The following is a 16,805-nucleotide window of genomic DNA, read 5'->3' as shown; positions in this document are numbered from 1 at the left end:
ATTTAAGGGTCGAACACAGGTTTGATTTAAACCCGTGCTCAGCTCCCCTTTAATTAGATGAACTAATTTGAAAGCTAGTCTTTCAAACCCAGCCTATGAGCAGAGTGCCGAGCATCACTTCACGTTCGTGGGGAAATAAACAATGGTATGTCTCAATTTGAAATAGATTTTTCTCTCTGTCTTGATTTGACGATTTCAAGATGAAGGCCGAAATCAATTCTTCGAGAACCCTCTCATCTGCTCCCATGTTCTTAATCCTTCCGGTTGCTTATCTTTGGCGTATTCACTGTGGTAAAATTGATCTAAGACGGTCAAGTCATCAACTAAAAGACCAGCCAACCATCGCACATCAGGACTCAGGAGCTACATACAAAATCCCAAATTCTCTCATTCCCATTACCATGGATGTTGCTAGCAGTTCACAGCCTGGTACACACAAGGTTACCTCCTGAGTGCTGTGTAATGATGTGTAATACATGGTGCTGAGTTAGCAGCACAGTGTTGAAGCAGTGGGCGCTCTCTCACCCTATTGGTAAAACTGAGGCTATTTTCACCCACCCCCACACTATGTATTTCAAAAGTTGATTTTTTAAGATTTTCCTAAATTCTTTCTATACAAATACCCTCCTGGATTCTATCGAACTGGAAAGAGAATCAGTTTGCTTTCATCACAATGGAACACATTATTTTGGGTTCTGGTTAGAAGAATCTTTGGCTAAGATAATTTTAGTTTTGCTCAACATTTTGTCCTATTCAGAATCCATCGTCACTTTTCTCCTTTCTGACTATAATGATCTTGCTGCGGAATTAAGCTACAGGGCCCTGGCTTCAGCAGACAGAAGAGGAGGACCTTTGACATTATCCCATTGTATGGAACTATCTCACTGTGCCAACTTCCACTCTGCCAAGCTAAAGAAAGCACAGCTGCCTCTCCTTGAGGTGACTGTGGATTTCCCGAAAGAGTGAGCTGCCCCTCCACCTCCCCCAAACCATACCCCCTCCCTTCCTGAGGGTGCTGCTTCACCCCGGAGTGAACAGTGCTCAGTGACCAGTGGCAGGAGCTCTGAACCTATTGTCTGGAATGACCAAAATGAGAAATTACAGTCTGTTTCACCAGTGACTGAGATTAACCATTAAGTGTGAGAACCCAGGGCCTGACATCACAATCTGGGCCGTTTAGCAGGTTTCCCTGATACCTCAGGATGTCTCAGCTCTTGAACTGAACAGAATAACAATGCTAATTGCCAATGAAGGCAATGCTAGGTAATATCTCAGTATCCCCCCTCTCATACTTCACTGAAGCCAGAATAACCTTGGCTAATGGTCACCCCAGCGTAAGGGTGTGTGCTGGAATATTTTTAAAAATAGTTTCATTAAGTCTTAATAAGCCAGAAGGTATCCTAGAAGCAATCAAGTGCTAACTACAGTTGAATACGAGACGGTGGTTTAAAGACATTAGCACACCGGATGGGTAGGTTAGTGTTGAGAGTGCTCTGCATAGATGCCTTCAGTTCCAGCTGACACCAGTGCATCGCATAGGGACCGCAAACAGCCAGGCCAGGACTAGCTACATTCTGGATCAATGGACCTGCTTCTGTGAGAGATGGAGGTGCAATTCCAAGGGAACTCACAGAAAACAAAAGAGTTGCACAAATGCACAGCAGGTTTTCCTCAATATTTTATGTACAAAGCAGGGGAAATCACTCCGCAAAGCCGTGTTACATCGAGTGTATTGTATAAAGTATCCAGCAATATCACAATGTTAACACTCACATTAGACTTATATTCAATGCAAAGCAGGTGTGTGGAAATGTCGATGAAGCTTGAATAACATCAATTACTGGGCAACAGGTACAAGGGTTGTTCTGTCACAACAGATGACTGGATCCTGCTCCTTAAGTATTCAATGTCTTCGGAGTCTATGTACAGTACACAAAATTAAATTCTTATACACTGAACTAAATTGTGCCTTTGCAGCGTTAAAGAGACTGCTAACCTTTACGTTTTGTGTCTTCCAGTCTGGGCCAGCCACTTCTTGGCGAGGCAGCAGAGTCCCCTGGACATGCTTTGCATTTGCAGCATGGACAGCAAAGCAAACAGATATTTCTGCAGCTGCTGCTTAACTATCACTTGGTAGCTATTCAATCGGTGAGACCCGGAATGCACAGAGGTGGGGCTATGCTGGGAGCAGGTCAGAGTCAATGGGAACCGGGAACAAAAGTCAAAGGCCAGCAGTGTCCAAACATCTGGAACAGCTGAGCAATTTGCTCAATGACAATTAAACATGATGCTGAACGGGCGTTCACCTCCTTCCATCATTCATTAGATCATAATAAATAATAAATACATTATAATAAACATTGTCTCCACTATTACATTATTTACAAGCCCTTTGCAACAGCTTCTGCACAGCGTGCAGATACCAGCTCCAAGAGCGCCTCCTGTTGACAAGGCATAAACTGTGCAGCAACACATCTCCACATTCGTAATCAGGGTCACTGAATATTCTTCCAGTCGAGTGAGATAGATTCTTCATTAACAAGGGTATTGGGGTAGGTAAGAAAGTAGAGCTGAGGGTCACAAGCGCATCAGCCATGACCCTATCATAGAATCCCGCCAGTGCAGAAGAAGGCCATTCGGCCCATCGAGTCTGCACCGACCCTCTGAAAGAGCACCCCACCCAGGCCCACTCCCTCGCCCTATCCCCGTAACCCCACCTAACCTTTGAACACTGAGGGGCAATTTAGCAATTTATCAAATGACAGTGCATACTCGAGGGGCTATGTGCCCGACTCTCGCTCCTAACTCATATGTTTGTATGTCGGATGCTCATATGTATGTTCATATGTTGAGCCATTTGTATCAATGTTGGTACGACTATGGTTAATACTGTCTGGCTAAACAGAAGCTGCAGCCATTAAGTACACTCTTAACAGAAGTTAAATGGTGTCATTGATGTTCAAGTGTCTCTCAGTCTAGTCAGATGTAAATCGCAAACCCCCCTTTTAAAAAAACTTAATTTGTGGGATGTGGGCACCTCTGGCTAGGCCAACATTTATTGCCTAATCCTAGTTGCACTTCAGAAGGTGGTGAGCTGCCTTCTTGAACCGCTGCAGTCCTTGTGGTGTAGGTACACCCACAGTGCTGTTAGGGAGGGAGTTCCAGGATTTTGACCCAGTGACAGAGAAGGAGCGGCGATATGTTTCCAACTTAAGATGGTGAGTGACTTGGAGGGGAACCTCCAGGTGATGGGGTTCCCAGGTATCTGCTGCCCTTGTCCTTCTAGGTGGTAAGAGTTTGTGGGTTTGGAAGGTGTCATCTAAGGAGCCTTGGTTTCTGCAGTGCATCTCGTATGAAAATGAAAATCGCTTATTGTCACGGGTAGGCTTCAATGAAGTTACTGTGAAAAGCCCCAGGTCGCCTCATTCCAGCGCCTGTCCGGGGAGGCTGTTACGGGAATCGAACCGTGCTGCTGCTGGCCTGTTTTCAAAGCCGGCGATTTAGCCCAGTGTGCTAAACAGCCCCTGATGATAGATGGTACAGACGGCTGCCACCGTGCGTCGGTGATAGAGGGTTTGAATATTTGTGGGTTGTGCCAATTGTGCCAATCCAACGGGCTGCTTTGTCCTGGATGGTGTTGAGCTTCTTTTTTTTTGGTTGTTAGAGCTGCACTCATCCAGGCAAGTGGAGAGTATTCTGTTGCACTCCAGACTTGTGCCTTGTAGATGGTGGACAGGCTTTGGGAGGGTCAGGAGGTGAGCTAGTCACCGCAGGATTCCCAGCCTCTGAACTGCCTGGTAATCACAGTTTTTATATGGCTAGTCCCAATTCAGTTTCTGATCAATGGTAACCCCCCCTCAGGACGATCAATTGTACAGAAACAGAAAAAGCAAAGAAGAAAAGCAAAAGGCTATTGAAGGGCCTGTTCCTGTGCTGTACATTTCTTTGTAAAATAAGGTGAATCTGTTGTATGGCAAGAAAATGAGAGAAATATCATTGAAGCAGTCAATTCTATGAAGATAATCTCAGAACACAGTAAAACCCTGTCTCATGCGGTAGCAGGTTTGAATACTACCTGTTTTCTGAACTTTATTTTATTACAATGAATGAGAGCTTGTACATCACTAATGTACAGTAGCTGAGGGCATTGAACACTGTTTATTGCTGGGATGATAGTGTTTTCCTTTGAAGACAGATGGAGTGGAATGTGTCTAAAACACGAGTTGGTTTGGAGATTGGAAGGATAAGGAGTGATCTGGTATATAAATTGTGAAAGGGGTGAACAGAGTGGATGCTGGGAGGCTGTTCCCATCAACTGAAATTCAGAAGCAGAATAATAAAAGCAAAATATTCAGAATGCTGGAAATTTGAAATCAGAACAGTAAATGCTGGGGAAACTCAGCTGGAACTCCCAGGAAGAATCACGTTGGACTCAAAACGTTGGGCGGGATTTACCAGCTGTTCACGCTGTCAGGATATTCCGGTCCCACGCCGGTTTCCCAACGGCAAGGAGTTATCACCAGGAAATCCCCTTGACAACGGCGGGGTCGGTAGATCCCACTTTAGGTTAGAGATGAGAAAGAATGTCTCCAATCAGAAGGTTATGAAGCCTCGGAATTCTCCAGCCCAGAGGGTTGTGTACGATAAGCTGCCCAGGCAGTTCATGGCCGAGATCGATAGATTTTGAACTTTTGGGGAATCAAGGGGTCCGACTATCAGTCAGGAAGGTGGAGTTGAGATCACAGATAAGCCATGGTCTTATTGAATTCCAGTGCAGGTTTGAGGGACAGTAGGGTCCACGCCTGTTCCTGTTCCTCTCACAGTAACAGCATTAGTACAGGGACTGCGTGCTGCTCGGTTTGGTTAGATGCTGCATTCTTCAGGTAACTCTGTCCTCCAAGTACTTGCTTGAAACCTCCATGTTTACAGAAAGGACTGTCTTATGGGCTGGGAGGCAATTATCAAATGGCCTCCCCCTACTCTGTCCCTTGTCACTTGTTGTGGACATGACTGGCACAATCAACGATTGCTGCAGCCCCATAACTGCCGGCAAAGGTCGCCTCACTGTTTTGATAGCCCAAAATGGTTCTGCCAGGCAGTTAAGTGTCTCCCATGTTGGCTGGTCCATTCCTCATTGCTGCCTGCCACTCACAAACCTGCGCCCCAATCTGCCCCTGCCCTGCCCAAGAACTCTGGATCCATTACACACACCGTTTGCCCCTCACAAACATGCCCCCCCAACCCAGGGACGCTGAACCCATTACATGTCGATTTTCCCCCTAGCGAGCCAGTGATATTTTCAAGTGATGTGCAAACTTGAAAGTGGTAGGGCATTCCAATTGCCAGTCTGGATGGGTGCAGCGCCCATGTTGTGCCACGTTGACACACATGCTGAAATTCTCAGCTGATTGATGAGAGAACTGTTTCCGAGAGAGGGAGGCAGCGGCAGTAAATTTCCCGCACCCACTTGGCTACTGAAATCAGCCTCTGCATCAACCAGCAAAAAACACTTCACTGACTGTTTTGGTGGCCGCCTATCAAAATTGGGCAACAGAAACACTGCTGCCACATTTGCCATCCAGTGTTGAGAGGCTGGAATGAAGCTCTACTCCCTAATCTTTCAGCTGAGGCAGCAGAATGCAGCAGATGCATTAAAAGGGGGATTACATTCTGTTGTGAGATGCTAAAGCCAAGAATATGTGTTACATGTGCACAGTGGTACATCGAAAAATGAATTAAAATGTTTTTTTTTGCTGCTATTAAAAACCTTTAGTCTAAAGGTCATTCCACAGGGCCAATGAATATAGCTGGTTATTTGGGTAATAAATTACAAAAGACTTATATACTTCATACATAATGGCAATTTAAAATGTCATGCTGAGATTTGATGATAAATAAGCCTAACTCATCGGTGCACAGATTCCTGAACTGTACACGATGCTGTCATAGCCCCATTTTCCGTACTTGTAACATCCACTAAGCAGTTGGACACAGGAAATCCTGTTCAACCGAGCATACATGAGGTGCAAAGCGGAAACAAGTTATTCCCAACACTGAAGATTATCATTAGCTGCTTGTGGAGACCAAATGTGCAATCAGTAATAGAAAAAATGCATTTGCTTCCTTTATACTCAATACAAAAATTGGCGGTAGGAGTCAAACAAGGTTTCTGATTCCTTTCAGATAAAATGCAGTGAATGTTTATTTCTGATTTTCACCCTCAGGATCTTCTGAGAGAGGCCAGAGCATCAATTAATTGTGAGGAAAAGTCCGACGAGATCTACTTCACCGAGATGGGGATGGTGTCCAACTATTGCGTCCGAGCTTGTTGGCCTAGCTTGACCATTTTCCTGTAGCAGAATACAGGACGCAACAGCAAGAGAGCTTGGAAGAGAGATGGAGAGAATGCGGGATTGCCAACCACTCTGTAAGCGAACAGCATTGTTATCCATAGCGAAGGCACAATCTACATTTACCCAGCCTCCCTGTAGTGAGATGAAGGTAGCCAAGTACCAACCAGCTTGCCAAATAACTCCCCGTTTAAGATGGGGTCTGCTTTATCCACACACTCCCTTTGCCAAATGTGTTGAGGAAGTTATAAAGCTATGGAAACCATGCTCCCCTCAGTGTATAACCATTCACACACGTGGTTCCATGCCTCAATACCCTACAATGACTGCAAAGCCAGTTGTGTTCCTGCAAAGTGAAATATTGAACATCTGTTTCTAAAGAAAATCATAATTTTTTTGTTTTTTTTGTGGGTTTTTTTTTTGAAACATGAACACAAAATCCATCATTATTAAACCTTCATGTGTATTGCTCATTATTCAGACTTTAGTTCCATAGCCCAGTTGCATTAGCCAACAATGCAAGTCCATTCCAAAATGGTTCAGTTCTCAGTCAGATGGTTCTTGGAATGACTGATTCCTCTTTCTTTTTAGAAAATAAACTGATGAACATCATCACACTGTCACTTCTGTTTTGCTGTTGGTTACAAAGTATGGCTGCTGCACCATGTAATGCTGCGGCTGGGCGCTGGTTTTCTCAGCCAGGGGACCCACTGTGCAGGGCCTCTTGTTAGCGTAGGCCTGCCGTCGGATTGCTGTGTCGTTTGTGTCCCAGGTTTTGTAGTCTGCATCGAAGACCAGCGGATGTGTGTGCATCTTGGTCATTTTGTTCCTCTGCCCAGTGAGCTTGGGGTAGGTGGCTGAGCTGTGAGCGAGACCCTCGTGGTCCAGCGACAACTGGACCGGATGCAGTGGGAGGGTCCCTTTCGCTGCTAGCTCAGCAAAGTGCTGACGCTTGGAAAAGAAGTCGTCATTTGCCTTATCCGCTGTGAAACATGAAGAAAAAGAGAAATAAGAATCGGTCACACATTCTAGAAAACTACATTTGAATTCACTCATCAGTATGGTTCTGAAACAGAATATAATTTCAATCAATCGTATTGACAACGGTTTCCATTTATATCCGCAACTCAGTAAAATGTTTCAAGGTGTTTCACAGGCCCATTAGGAGACAAAATTTGATACCAAACCACATGAACAGGTATTAATGTAAACAACCAAAATCGTGGTGGAAGGAGAGACTCGAGGAGAGGCAGGTAGAGAGTTAGAGGAGCTGGTTTGAACTCGGTGAATGCGCTTTGAGCGAGTTCAAATCAGGCCTCCAAAGTTGGAGAGGTTTAGGGAAGGAATTCTAGAGCTTAGACCTTTGAACATCTGGAGGTTTGGCTGCTGGTGGTGGAGCACCATGAAATCAGCGAAGGTCAAAGTAGGAAGTGTGCAACATCTGGGAGAGTTGTAGGGTTGGAGGATGTTACAGAGATGGGAGGGGCAAGGCCATGGATGGATTGGAAACCACGGATGGGAATTCTGAAACAAGGAATCAATGCAGATTAATGAGATCAAGGGTGATGCGTTGATGGGACTTGATGCTAGATAGGATACAGGTATTTTGGAGGGGTCAATTTTACAGAGGCTAGTGGACTGCTCAGGAGCAAAGCAGCGTAGTTGATTTCAACAAGCAACAGTGTCAATCAGCTCTAACATATCATGGAGCGATATAAGGTTAGTATTTTCATTGAACTTGATTGCATTTTATACCAGCCTGTTCCAGTTAATAGAATCATTCACCTTTGCCCAAGTAAAGTGCATGATCCCATTTCCATTGTGAAACATGCTCAATATGTGACATCCTGTACTTCAAATTGCTCAGCTTCTAAAATACTTGCCTCTCCCACAGCGCAAAACATACCAGGGAAGAATTGAAAATTTGGATGCAATTGGCCTTCCAGATACAAATTGAGCTGTAATTGTGCCAAGTTTTGCAGTCTTTTATCTTTCTCAAACTTCCACTTAGACTTGGTCTGCTATCTGTCACTATCTAGATTAACTGGGCAACATTTCAGAAGACAACTTTTTAAAAAGTTACAAAATATTCCATGTAATATTGGAGTAATAACCTGGTGAAAATGGCCGAAAATGGGCATTTAACAAAAAATACCCATTTTTAATCAAAGTGTCTGATCGTCCACTTGTGAGTAACACTTAATTTAAATGTCTAAAGATCACTGTACAGAATTCCTTCCTAGTTAAATTGGTTCTTTGTAAATGTCTATTCAAAGATTTTTTTGAAACATGCCTGTAAGTTCCCTCGCACTGAAAAGAAGCAACTTAATGTTAGGAAAGTCCTCAGAGGCTGAAAACAAATACAATTGGCAGTAGCGCACAATGATGATTACTGTGATCCGGGGGTTACGGCCAGATCGGTGGCCGTGCGGCCTTCCAGAATGGGGAGTTTTGGACCAGCATAGAAAATTGCGGAAACTTGATCTGCAGTGGATGAGATTAACGTTTTAAATTATTTTGTGGCACCTTTGGTGGCAGCCATAAGGTGAACGGTTAAACGGTCGCACATAAAATGGCTCCCGCTTGGGGATTCGGTATTTGGCCCTTTTTGCCCGTTTAACGGGTGTTGTTTGGGAAGAGAAGTGGTGTAATTTGGGATTTCACCCCCCCCCCCCCCCCCACTCCCCCCAGGCGTGTGATGTCTGGCGGGTATAATATGAGGAACAAGTAGAATAAGGGGTCCTCATCTGACTTGGAAAGCCCTCGTGTCGCAGGAGGAGAGAAACTGGTGGAGGTTTCTGGGTCATCGTTGCCATCTCAGGGGACAACTGAGAGGATGATGGAATTCCTAAGGGATGAGAGTAAGAGACAGAGACAAATGATCTCTGATGACCTGGCGAAGCTGATTGAGGTGGCGATGGCACCCCACTCGTGTAACTTTGGACATGGTGGAACAACGGCTGGAGGTGCAGGGCTCGATGAACCAGAAGGTGGAGGAGACGGTCACAGAGCATAATGATTGGGTTGCCTCTTTGGAGGCAGAGGTGCCGATGGCAGATAGGCAGAAGATATTGAAGGCCAAGGCCGATGACCTGGAGAATCGCTCCAGACATCAGAATTTGAGGATCGTTGGTACGGGTGCCATGAATTATATGATGAAGATGTTTGGGAAGCTGGTGGGGGAGGGGGTCTTCGCAAACCCTCCTGAAGTGGACTGGGTCCAGCGGTCATTGAGACAGAAGCCCAGATCTGGGAAACTGCCACAGGTGATTATAGTCCAACTGCATAGATTCTTGGATAAGGAAAGGATTCTGAGCTGGCGAAAGACACTCGAGACTGTAGATAGGACAGCCACCCCATCAGAATTCATCAGAACATTGGGCAGAACTGCCAAAATGGTGCACAAGGTTTATTATGGGAGGGGCGTTTTCAGAACCCCAAAATGTATCATGGAGTTCACCAACCTCTCCCTTTAATGTATTGTTGCTTTTGAAGCACACGGCTTGGTCTCCAGGTGTGGTATTACAATTATGGACATATGGGTTTTTAAACACAAAACAATGTTTATTCCATGAATTCAACTTAACCTTTGAAATAAACATTGGATCACTCAACACCCCTTACTTCAAAGATAACTCCGAAAATAATACAATACTAAATAATCCTTCAGTTGTTCCTTTAAACATCCAAGATGCTTAACACCTTTAAACAGAAACACATCAGGTTAAAGACATTACTATTCTGAGTTTAAATCACCCAAATGATTCAGAGATAGTCTTTCATGGCAGAGATCACAGCAGATCCAGCTCACTGCAAACACAGACACACCCAAACTCTTTTCCTCAAAAATTGGCTTTCTCCTTTCAAACAGCTCACAGCAAACCAGCCAGGCACTTTTCAGCTGCTCTCTCTCTCTCAAACTGAAACTAAAAGCAGAAGTGAGCTCAGCTCCCTCCACCCTCTGACGTCACTTCAGTAATATGAGCTGCTCCATTTCTTAAAGGTACATTGCTTAAACATCCATTTCTTAAAGGTACTCTCACATGACAGGTTTAACTCAGCCAATGCAGCTCTTTACAAGAGCAAAGTGCTTTTTTGGAGTGGTGTACCCGGATCACCTTCGGGTCATGTTCAGAGTCAGCGATCATTATATCAGCACATCGGAGGAGGCAAATGACTTTGTAAAGAAGCATGGACTGGGGAGAATTGAATGAAGTTGTTGGTTACACCCGAGTGTAACACCGGGAGCAAAGTGGGAGAGAGAGCCGCAGCTGGTTAGTCACCCGGGCGGGGGGGGGGGGGGGGGGGGGGGGGGATGGGGGTGCTTTATGGTTTGATTGTCCATGAAGGTAATGAGCCTTGGTTGGTTGGGTTTTTGTTCTTTAGGATGGGGGGGGGGGGGCATTTTTGGAGTTGATGGGCTGTTTGCTCGGTGCCGGGGGGAGGTGGTTGGGGGAGGGGTCAGATTGCTGGCAGTGAGGGTTTCTTTGTTTATGTACTGGTTTGAGGAGGCTGACGACAGCCATCTTGGGTGGGTCTGGAGCCGGTGTAAGGTGGGGGCCCTTCTTTGTGGGTGAGATATGGCTGGTCATAGTAGAGGGGAGGAGGGGCAATCAGGCTGGCTAAATGGGCCAGTTTAAAGGTCCCGGCTGTTTGTCCATCTAAAGAGTTTGAAGGTGGACGTGGTTCTCTTGCAGGAGGACACATCTGAGAGGTTGGGATCAGACAAGACTCTGGAAAGGGTGACTGGGGCAACTGTCTCCAGCTCCAACCTGTTCTCCATGGATTCCAACTGATATTCCACTCTCCGTGTTTTGGGTTAACCCACGATTACAAATACTTCCCCTGGACATTATTACAGCTGGGGTTTTATGAAGGTAATGGGTTCTCAGCCACTGGCTGGACAGCCAACAAGAGATCACGACACCTCCTGTCAGCAGGTCCTGCCAAATAGTGAGCCAATCAGGCAGCAAACAGGCCAGTGGTGGGCCTTCCATGGGATGAGGACCCTGGGGTCAGGAGGTACCGCCCACTGAGACCTGCTGGTCAACCATAGGCCGGCGGCTCTCCTGCTCTCCAGCGCCGCTGGGAAGGCGGTGGCCGGTTCCAGAACAAGACTCACCGGAGGCCCACCACTGAGCACAGGTCAATACATGGTGGTGGGAGGGGTTTCACAGGTAGGGGGAATGTGGGTGGGTCAGCAGCCCTGGCTCACTCCTTCCTGATGCTGTTTCCCTCAATCAGTCACTGAGTGCCTTTGCATGAAAGAACTCTCCTACACCCCCCAACCACCCCTCAAATCCCCCCTCCCCCAAATACCCCCTTCCCCCAAATCCCCCACTTCCCCAGAGACCACAAGCAACTTGCATGAGTTTTCCGGCACGCTCCCTGTGTGGAGACATGCAGGTTAGGTGGGGTTATAGGGCTACGGAATAGGGTAGGGGGAGTGGTCCTAGGTGGTGTGCTCTGTCAAAGGGCTGGTGCAGACTCAATGGGCTGAATGGACTCCTTCTGCACTGTAGGGATTCTATGATTCTAAGGTAAGCCATCATTAAGCCTTTACTTCAGGTGGGAGATACAATGATTGTGTGAGTGATTAACCTGTTCATGTTGTAGAAAATGGTTTTCAAAATCAAACATATTAACATAAACCAAATTAAGGAAAAAATAATCGGCGATTCAAACCGGAGGGAAGAATTGAAATGTGACATTTGGAACAGAATATTCAAAACTTATAGAAGACAGTGGTTAGTACTGCTGCCTCACAGTGCAAGGGACCCGGGTTCGTGACCTTGTGGAGTCTACACGTTCTCCCCGTGTCTGCGTGGGTTTCCTCCGGGGCTCCGCTTTCCCCAAGTCTAAAGATGTTGCAGTTTAGGTAGATTGGCCATGATAAATTATCCCTCAGTTGGCAAAGATGTGTAGGTTTGGTTATGAGGATAGGGTGTGAGGGATGGGCCTAGGTAGGGTGCTCTTTCGGAGACTCGGTGCAAACTTGATGGGCCGAATGGCCTCCTTCTGCTCTGTAGGGATTCTGAATAATGATGTTGGCAGTCCTTTGTTGGTAAAGGAATTTTTGATCTTAAACATGCCAATACTTCAAAGACACATCTGGCAGAAGTGTTGCGAGGTGACTGCTCTCTTTATTCCCTCTTGCACCTCACACAGGTATAATAGCACTGCCCCAGGCCACAAGTTCCATTTGTTATAATTTTCCTGCTCTGAGGAGTTTGTTCTACCAAGAGGATTGAACGTGTGTGTAAGTATTCTGCTTGGTGTTTGGAATTCCCTCAGCTGTGTCACTCTGCTGTGAGCATCATTAGCATTGCTTCCAGAATCAACCAAATATCTTTAACCCAATTTGAGATGCTTAGAGATTGTATTTACTGATGGATTCTGTTTGCCCAGGTGATGGATGACTGTACCCCGGAATGTAACTATATTTCACCTGTTATGCCCTGTGGCAGCATCACAGACTGCGAGCGGAATCTGGTTGGGAGCAAACCCAGAGCTCTGCAATATCACCATGGTAATATTTCACAACCTTGCTCTAACAAGAGCTTTGCTTTATCCCATTTCCATGACACCGCCGCCAAATTTTGCATGTCAGGAAAACTCACTGAATTAGTCCGCAATATCACAGGACGTGTGAATTTGCACTGGGATGTCTGATTGGCTGTCTAGACAAACTGGAAGCTGCTATTCGCCACATGTAGCACCTCACACCTTCTACCCATTCTCAATGAGCAGCCGGAGGGCTGCCAGATTACAACCCTCTGTTACACCCGCTTGGCTGTATAGAACAGGGTTTCCCAAATTTGTTCATGCAGAACCCTGTTTGACCTCCCAAGAGCACTGAAGGAGCCCTTGAGAACTACTCTTATTGTACTGAAGAATAAAGCAACAAAAAAAGGATTATTATTGCACAATAGGTACTCTCAAACACACACACACCTCTCTCACACATACACTCACCTCTCTCACACACTCACACCTCTCTCACACACTCACACCTTTCTCACACACACGTACACACTCATCTCTCACACACACACACTCACCTCTCTCACACACACACCTCTCTCACACACACACCTCTCTCTCTCACACACACACACCTCTCTCACACACACACACTCACCTCTCACACACACACACTCACCTCTCACACACACCTCTCTCACACACACACACTCACCTCTCACACGCACACACTCACCTCTCTCACACACACACCTCTCTCACACACACCTCTCTCACACACACCTCTCTCACACACACACCTCTCTCACACACACACACACCTCTCTCACACACTCACACCTCTCTCACACACTCACTCACCTCTCATATACACACACACACCTCTCTCTCACACACACCCATCTCATTTACACACACACTCACCTCTCACACACACACTCACATCGATCACACACTCACTCATCTCTCTATCTCACACACACTCACTCACCTCTCTCATACACACACACACACACACACACACACTCACCTCTCTCACATACTCCCATGCACAAACCTCTCTCTCAGACACACACACCTACAACCCACCACAACTCTCTTGTGCTGTGGTGCAGCCTCTCTCAGGGCCCCACCCCCGCTCTGACATCCCTCAGAACGTATGGTCCTGTTCCCCCTCGCCCCTGGATGCTGCCCACCTTGCTGCGCCATCCTGCTGCCTTCGATCCCAGCTTTGCCTATGTATTTAAATTGACTACGCTGATATTTCCATCTCGTCCAATCGGAGGTTTGCCTCTCGGTGCATTGGCTTCTGATTGGCTGACTAGTACATCAGAAGTCAATGCTGTATGAAAAGTGGAAGGACAGTTTGTGTTTTGAATTTTAGCCTGCTGGATTCAGTATGGGAACCCTGGATGAGTCCCGTGGACCCCGGGGTTCCACAGAGCCCAGTTTGGGAAATGCTGGTCCAGACCAACAGCAATTTCTGAATCTCCTCATTGTCTTCCACTCATGTGCTGATTTTACATCCCAATGATGCCAATAAGATAAAAGGTTAGGAAAGGAGATAAGGTGAACAGAACATTGTATTGAGCACTTCTTTCAATTTTTTGTTGCTCACTATTCCTAAACATGGAGAAGTGTTAGAAGGAGATGGTTGTGTGATGGTATTGTCCCTGGGCTAATCATCCAGAGGCCCAGATTGATGCTGTTGGGAAATGGGTTCAAATCGCACTACAGCTGATCGATTTTGAATTTGTCAATAAAGCTGGGATATAAAAGCTAGTTTCAGTAATTGTGGCCATTTTACTGTCATCAATTGTAAAATTCCATCTGGTCCACTCAGGTCTTCGGAAATCTGCTACCCTTCCTCAGTCTGACCTTCCAGACTCCAGACTCCCAGCAATGTGATTGGCTCCTAACTGCCCTCTGAAATGGCTCAGTAAGCTGCGGAGCTCAAGGGGCAACTCGGGATGGACAACAAATGCTGGCCCTGCCCAGCGGCGTCTACATCCATGGAAAAATAAATTAAAGAAACTAACAGAGTGGCTCAGATTCGTGAGCCAGAGGCAAAAATAAACAGCGCTTGTCATTCATTACGCTCACAGCTGCCAAGAGGTTTGGTTGGCAGGATCGAAGTGCAGCGCCCTTCACAGAAAGTCTCGAGTAAATGGGAACAGTCTGGGCGTGATTTACCAGAAAAACAGGGTCCCAATGTTGGCACGTTTTTTTACAGGATATAAAAAATACTAAAAATGGGAGAAACGGTTGAGAGTCTAACATCATCCAATTGGGGAATGAGTCTTTTTGCTTTCCAATTGGTGGAGGAAGGCCATGCGTCACCGGGTTGTGTTGTGTTGGCTGAATAATGGCTGCAGCTTGGGGGGCGAGTCATATGTTGAAACCCCCAGGAATACATTTAGTCACAGTTGGAAACCTTGTGACTCAGCTGTCTGAAGGATGCACATTTTATCAGACTCAAGCCATGAGCTTGTTTTGTGTTATTGGCCAGTGGTAAGGTCCAATCTCCTCACAGACACTCAGTCAAATCTAATCATCTGGTTTGTTGAACTTAATGTTGGGGACGATTTTCCCAGATGGGAATGCGGTGATATTACAGGGCAGATATTACATGGCAGATATTACAGGGCAGATATTACATGGCAGATATTACAGGGCAGATATTACATGGCAGATATTACAGGGCAGATATTACATGGCAGATATTACAGGGCAGATATTACAGGGCAGATATTACATGGCAGATATTACATGGCAGATATTACAGGGCAGATATTACATGGCAGATATTACATGGCAGATATTACAGGGCAGATATTACAGGGCAGATATTACATGTCAGATGAATCTTGACCATGGCCGGAATTCTCTGGCCGTTGGAATTCTCTTTCCTCGCTGGCTGCACACCACAGGTTGTGGGGGTGAAACCCACACAGACACGGGGAGAATGTGCAAACTCCACATGGCTGTAACCTGTTTCCACAGGGGAAGATAAGAGAGAAGTGGTGATTGGGTAAACCACGTTTTGCTACGTGTCTGTCCAGATAGTCTATAATTGGTAACGCATGAAGGATGTGAGGATTTAACTTCGGTCCACTATCAGGGGAACACCGACTAACGTTTACCATATCTGCTTCCAAATTCTGCTCGATGAGTATTGATCTGTATCTTTTTCTCAGAGAAATTAACAAGCAGAAAGGGCATCTTGGAGACCTATCGATCTCTGCACTCTGAAACCTCTTTTACAGATAGCGTGCCTATAATAGGCATGCAACAACATTCAAAATTGCATATTGGCGAGGCAGATTACTGAGCTTACCGGCCTTAAAATAATTCAGTTGTTATTGACAAATTCCACTGTTAAGTGGCCCTCAATATCTGAAGTTCAGAAGGAGTAGGTTGGAGAGAATTTAGAAATGATCTGCCTGGCTAGTTGATGTTTGCATTGTTCAAAATTAAATCAAGAATATGGAAAGTAACATTGGCATTCTGGAAAACTCTTTTATTCCGGTTCCTTTAGTTTCCTGACGTATACCCCATTACCGGTCAAGAGGGCGACAGGACCTTTGTCAATGGTATTGTTGACCAGACTGCCGGAGCAGAAATCGGCTAGAGTTTTGTCCAGCGTTGAGTTGTGACATCACCACAGCCTGACCAACTCTGGACAGTTTGGCCTTGGGAAAGGTCACAGTTAAGGACCAAGGGAAATAAGCAATGCCTTTTCCAGTTGCAGTTTGTAAGAGAATGTGTTTGATATGATCAGGATGCCATTGCAGCTACTTCTCAATTAAACTAACAACAAAGTTGTCGGCCTGCAGGAACTGTCCAGCTTCACCACTAACAAAGAGCCTGCATTTAGATAGTGCCTTCCACCACCTCAGGATGCAGCAAGGGACTTTACAACAACAACCTGTATTTATACAACTGCCTTAGCACAGGCAAATGTCCCAATAT

At 45.8% G+C, this 16,805-nt stretch overlaps 1 protein-coding gene across 1 annotated transcript in view; it reads right to left on the bottom strand.

The window, feature by feature from the left end:
• Positions 1–5,743: 5,743 nt before the first annotated feature.
• The window catches only part of shisa9a (shisa family member 9a), a 312,987-nt gene continuing 301,925 nt past the window's right edge, over positions 5,744–16,805 (bottom strand). Inside the window, exon 4 of the mRNA XM_038819375.1 lies at positions 5,744–7,333. Coding sequence (XP_038675303.1) covers positions 6,963–7,333 — 371 coding nt within the window. The 3' untranslated portion in view covers positions 5,744–6,962. The remainder of the gene's footprint in view (positions 7,334–16,805) is intronic.

This window comes from Scyliorhinus canicula, chromosome 15, assembly GCF_902713615.1.
Source record: "Scyliorhinus canicula chromosome 15, sScyCan1.1, whole genome shotgun sequence".
NCBI lineage: Eukaryota > Metazoa > Chordata > Chondrichthyes > Carcharhiniformes > Scyliorhinidae > Scyliorhinus > Scyliorhinus canicula.
Note: the sequence above shows the minus strand (reverse complement) of the source record. Positions and strands in the feature narration are given on the sequence as shown.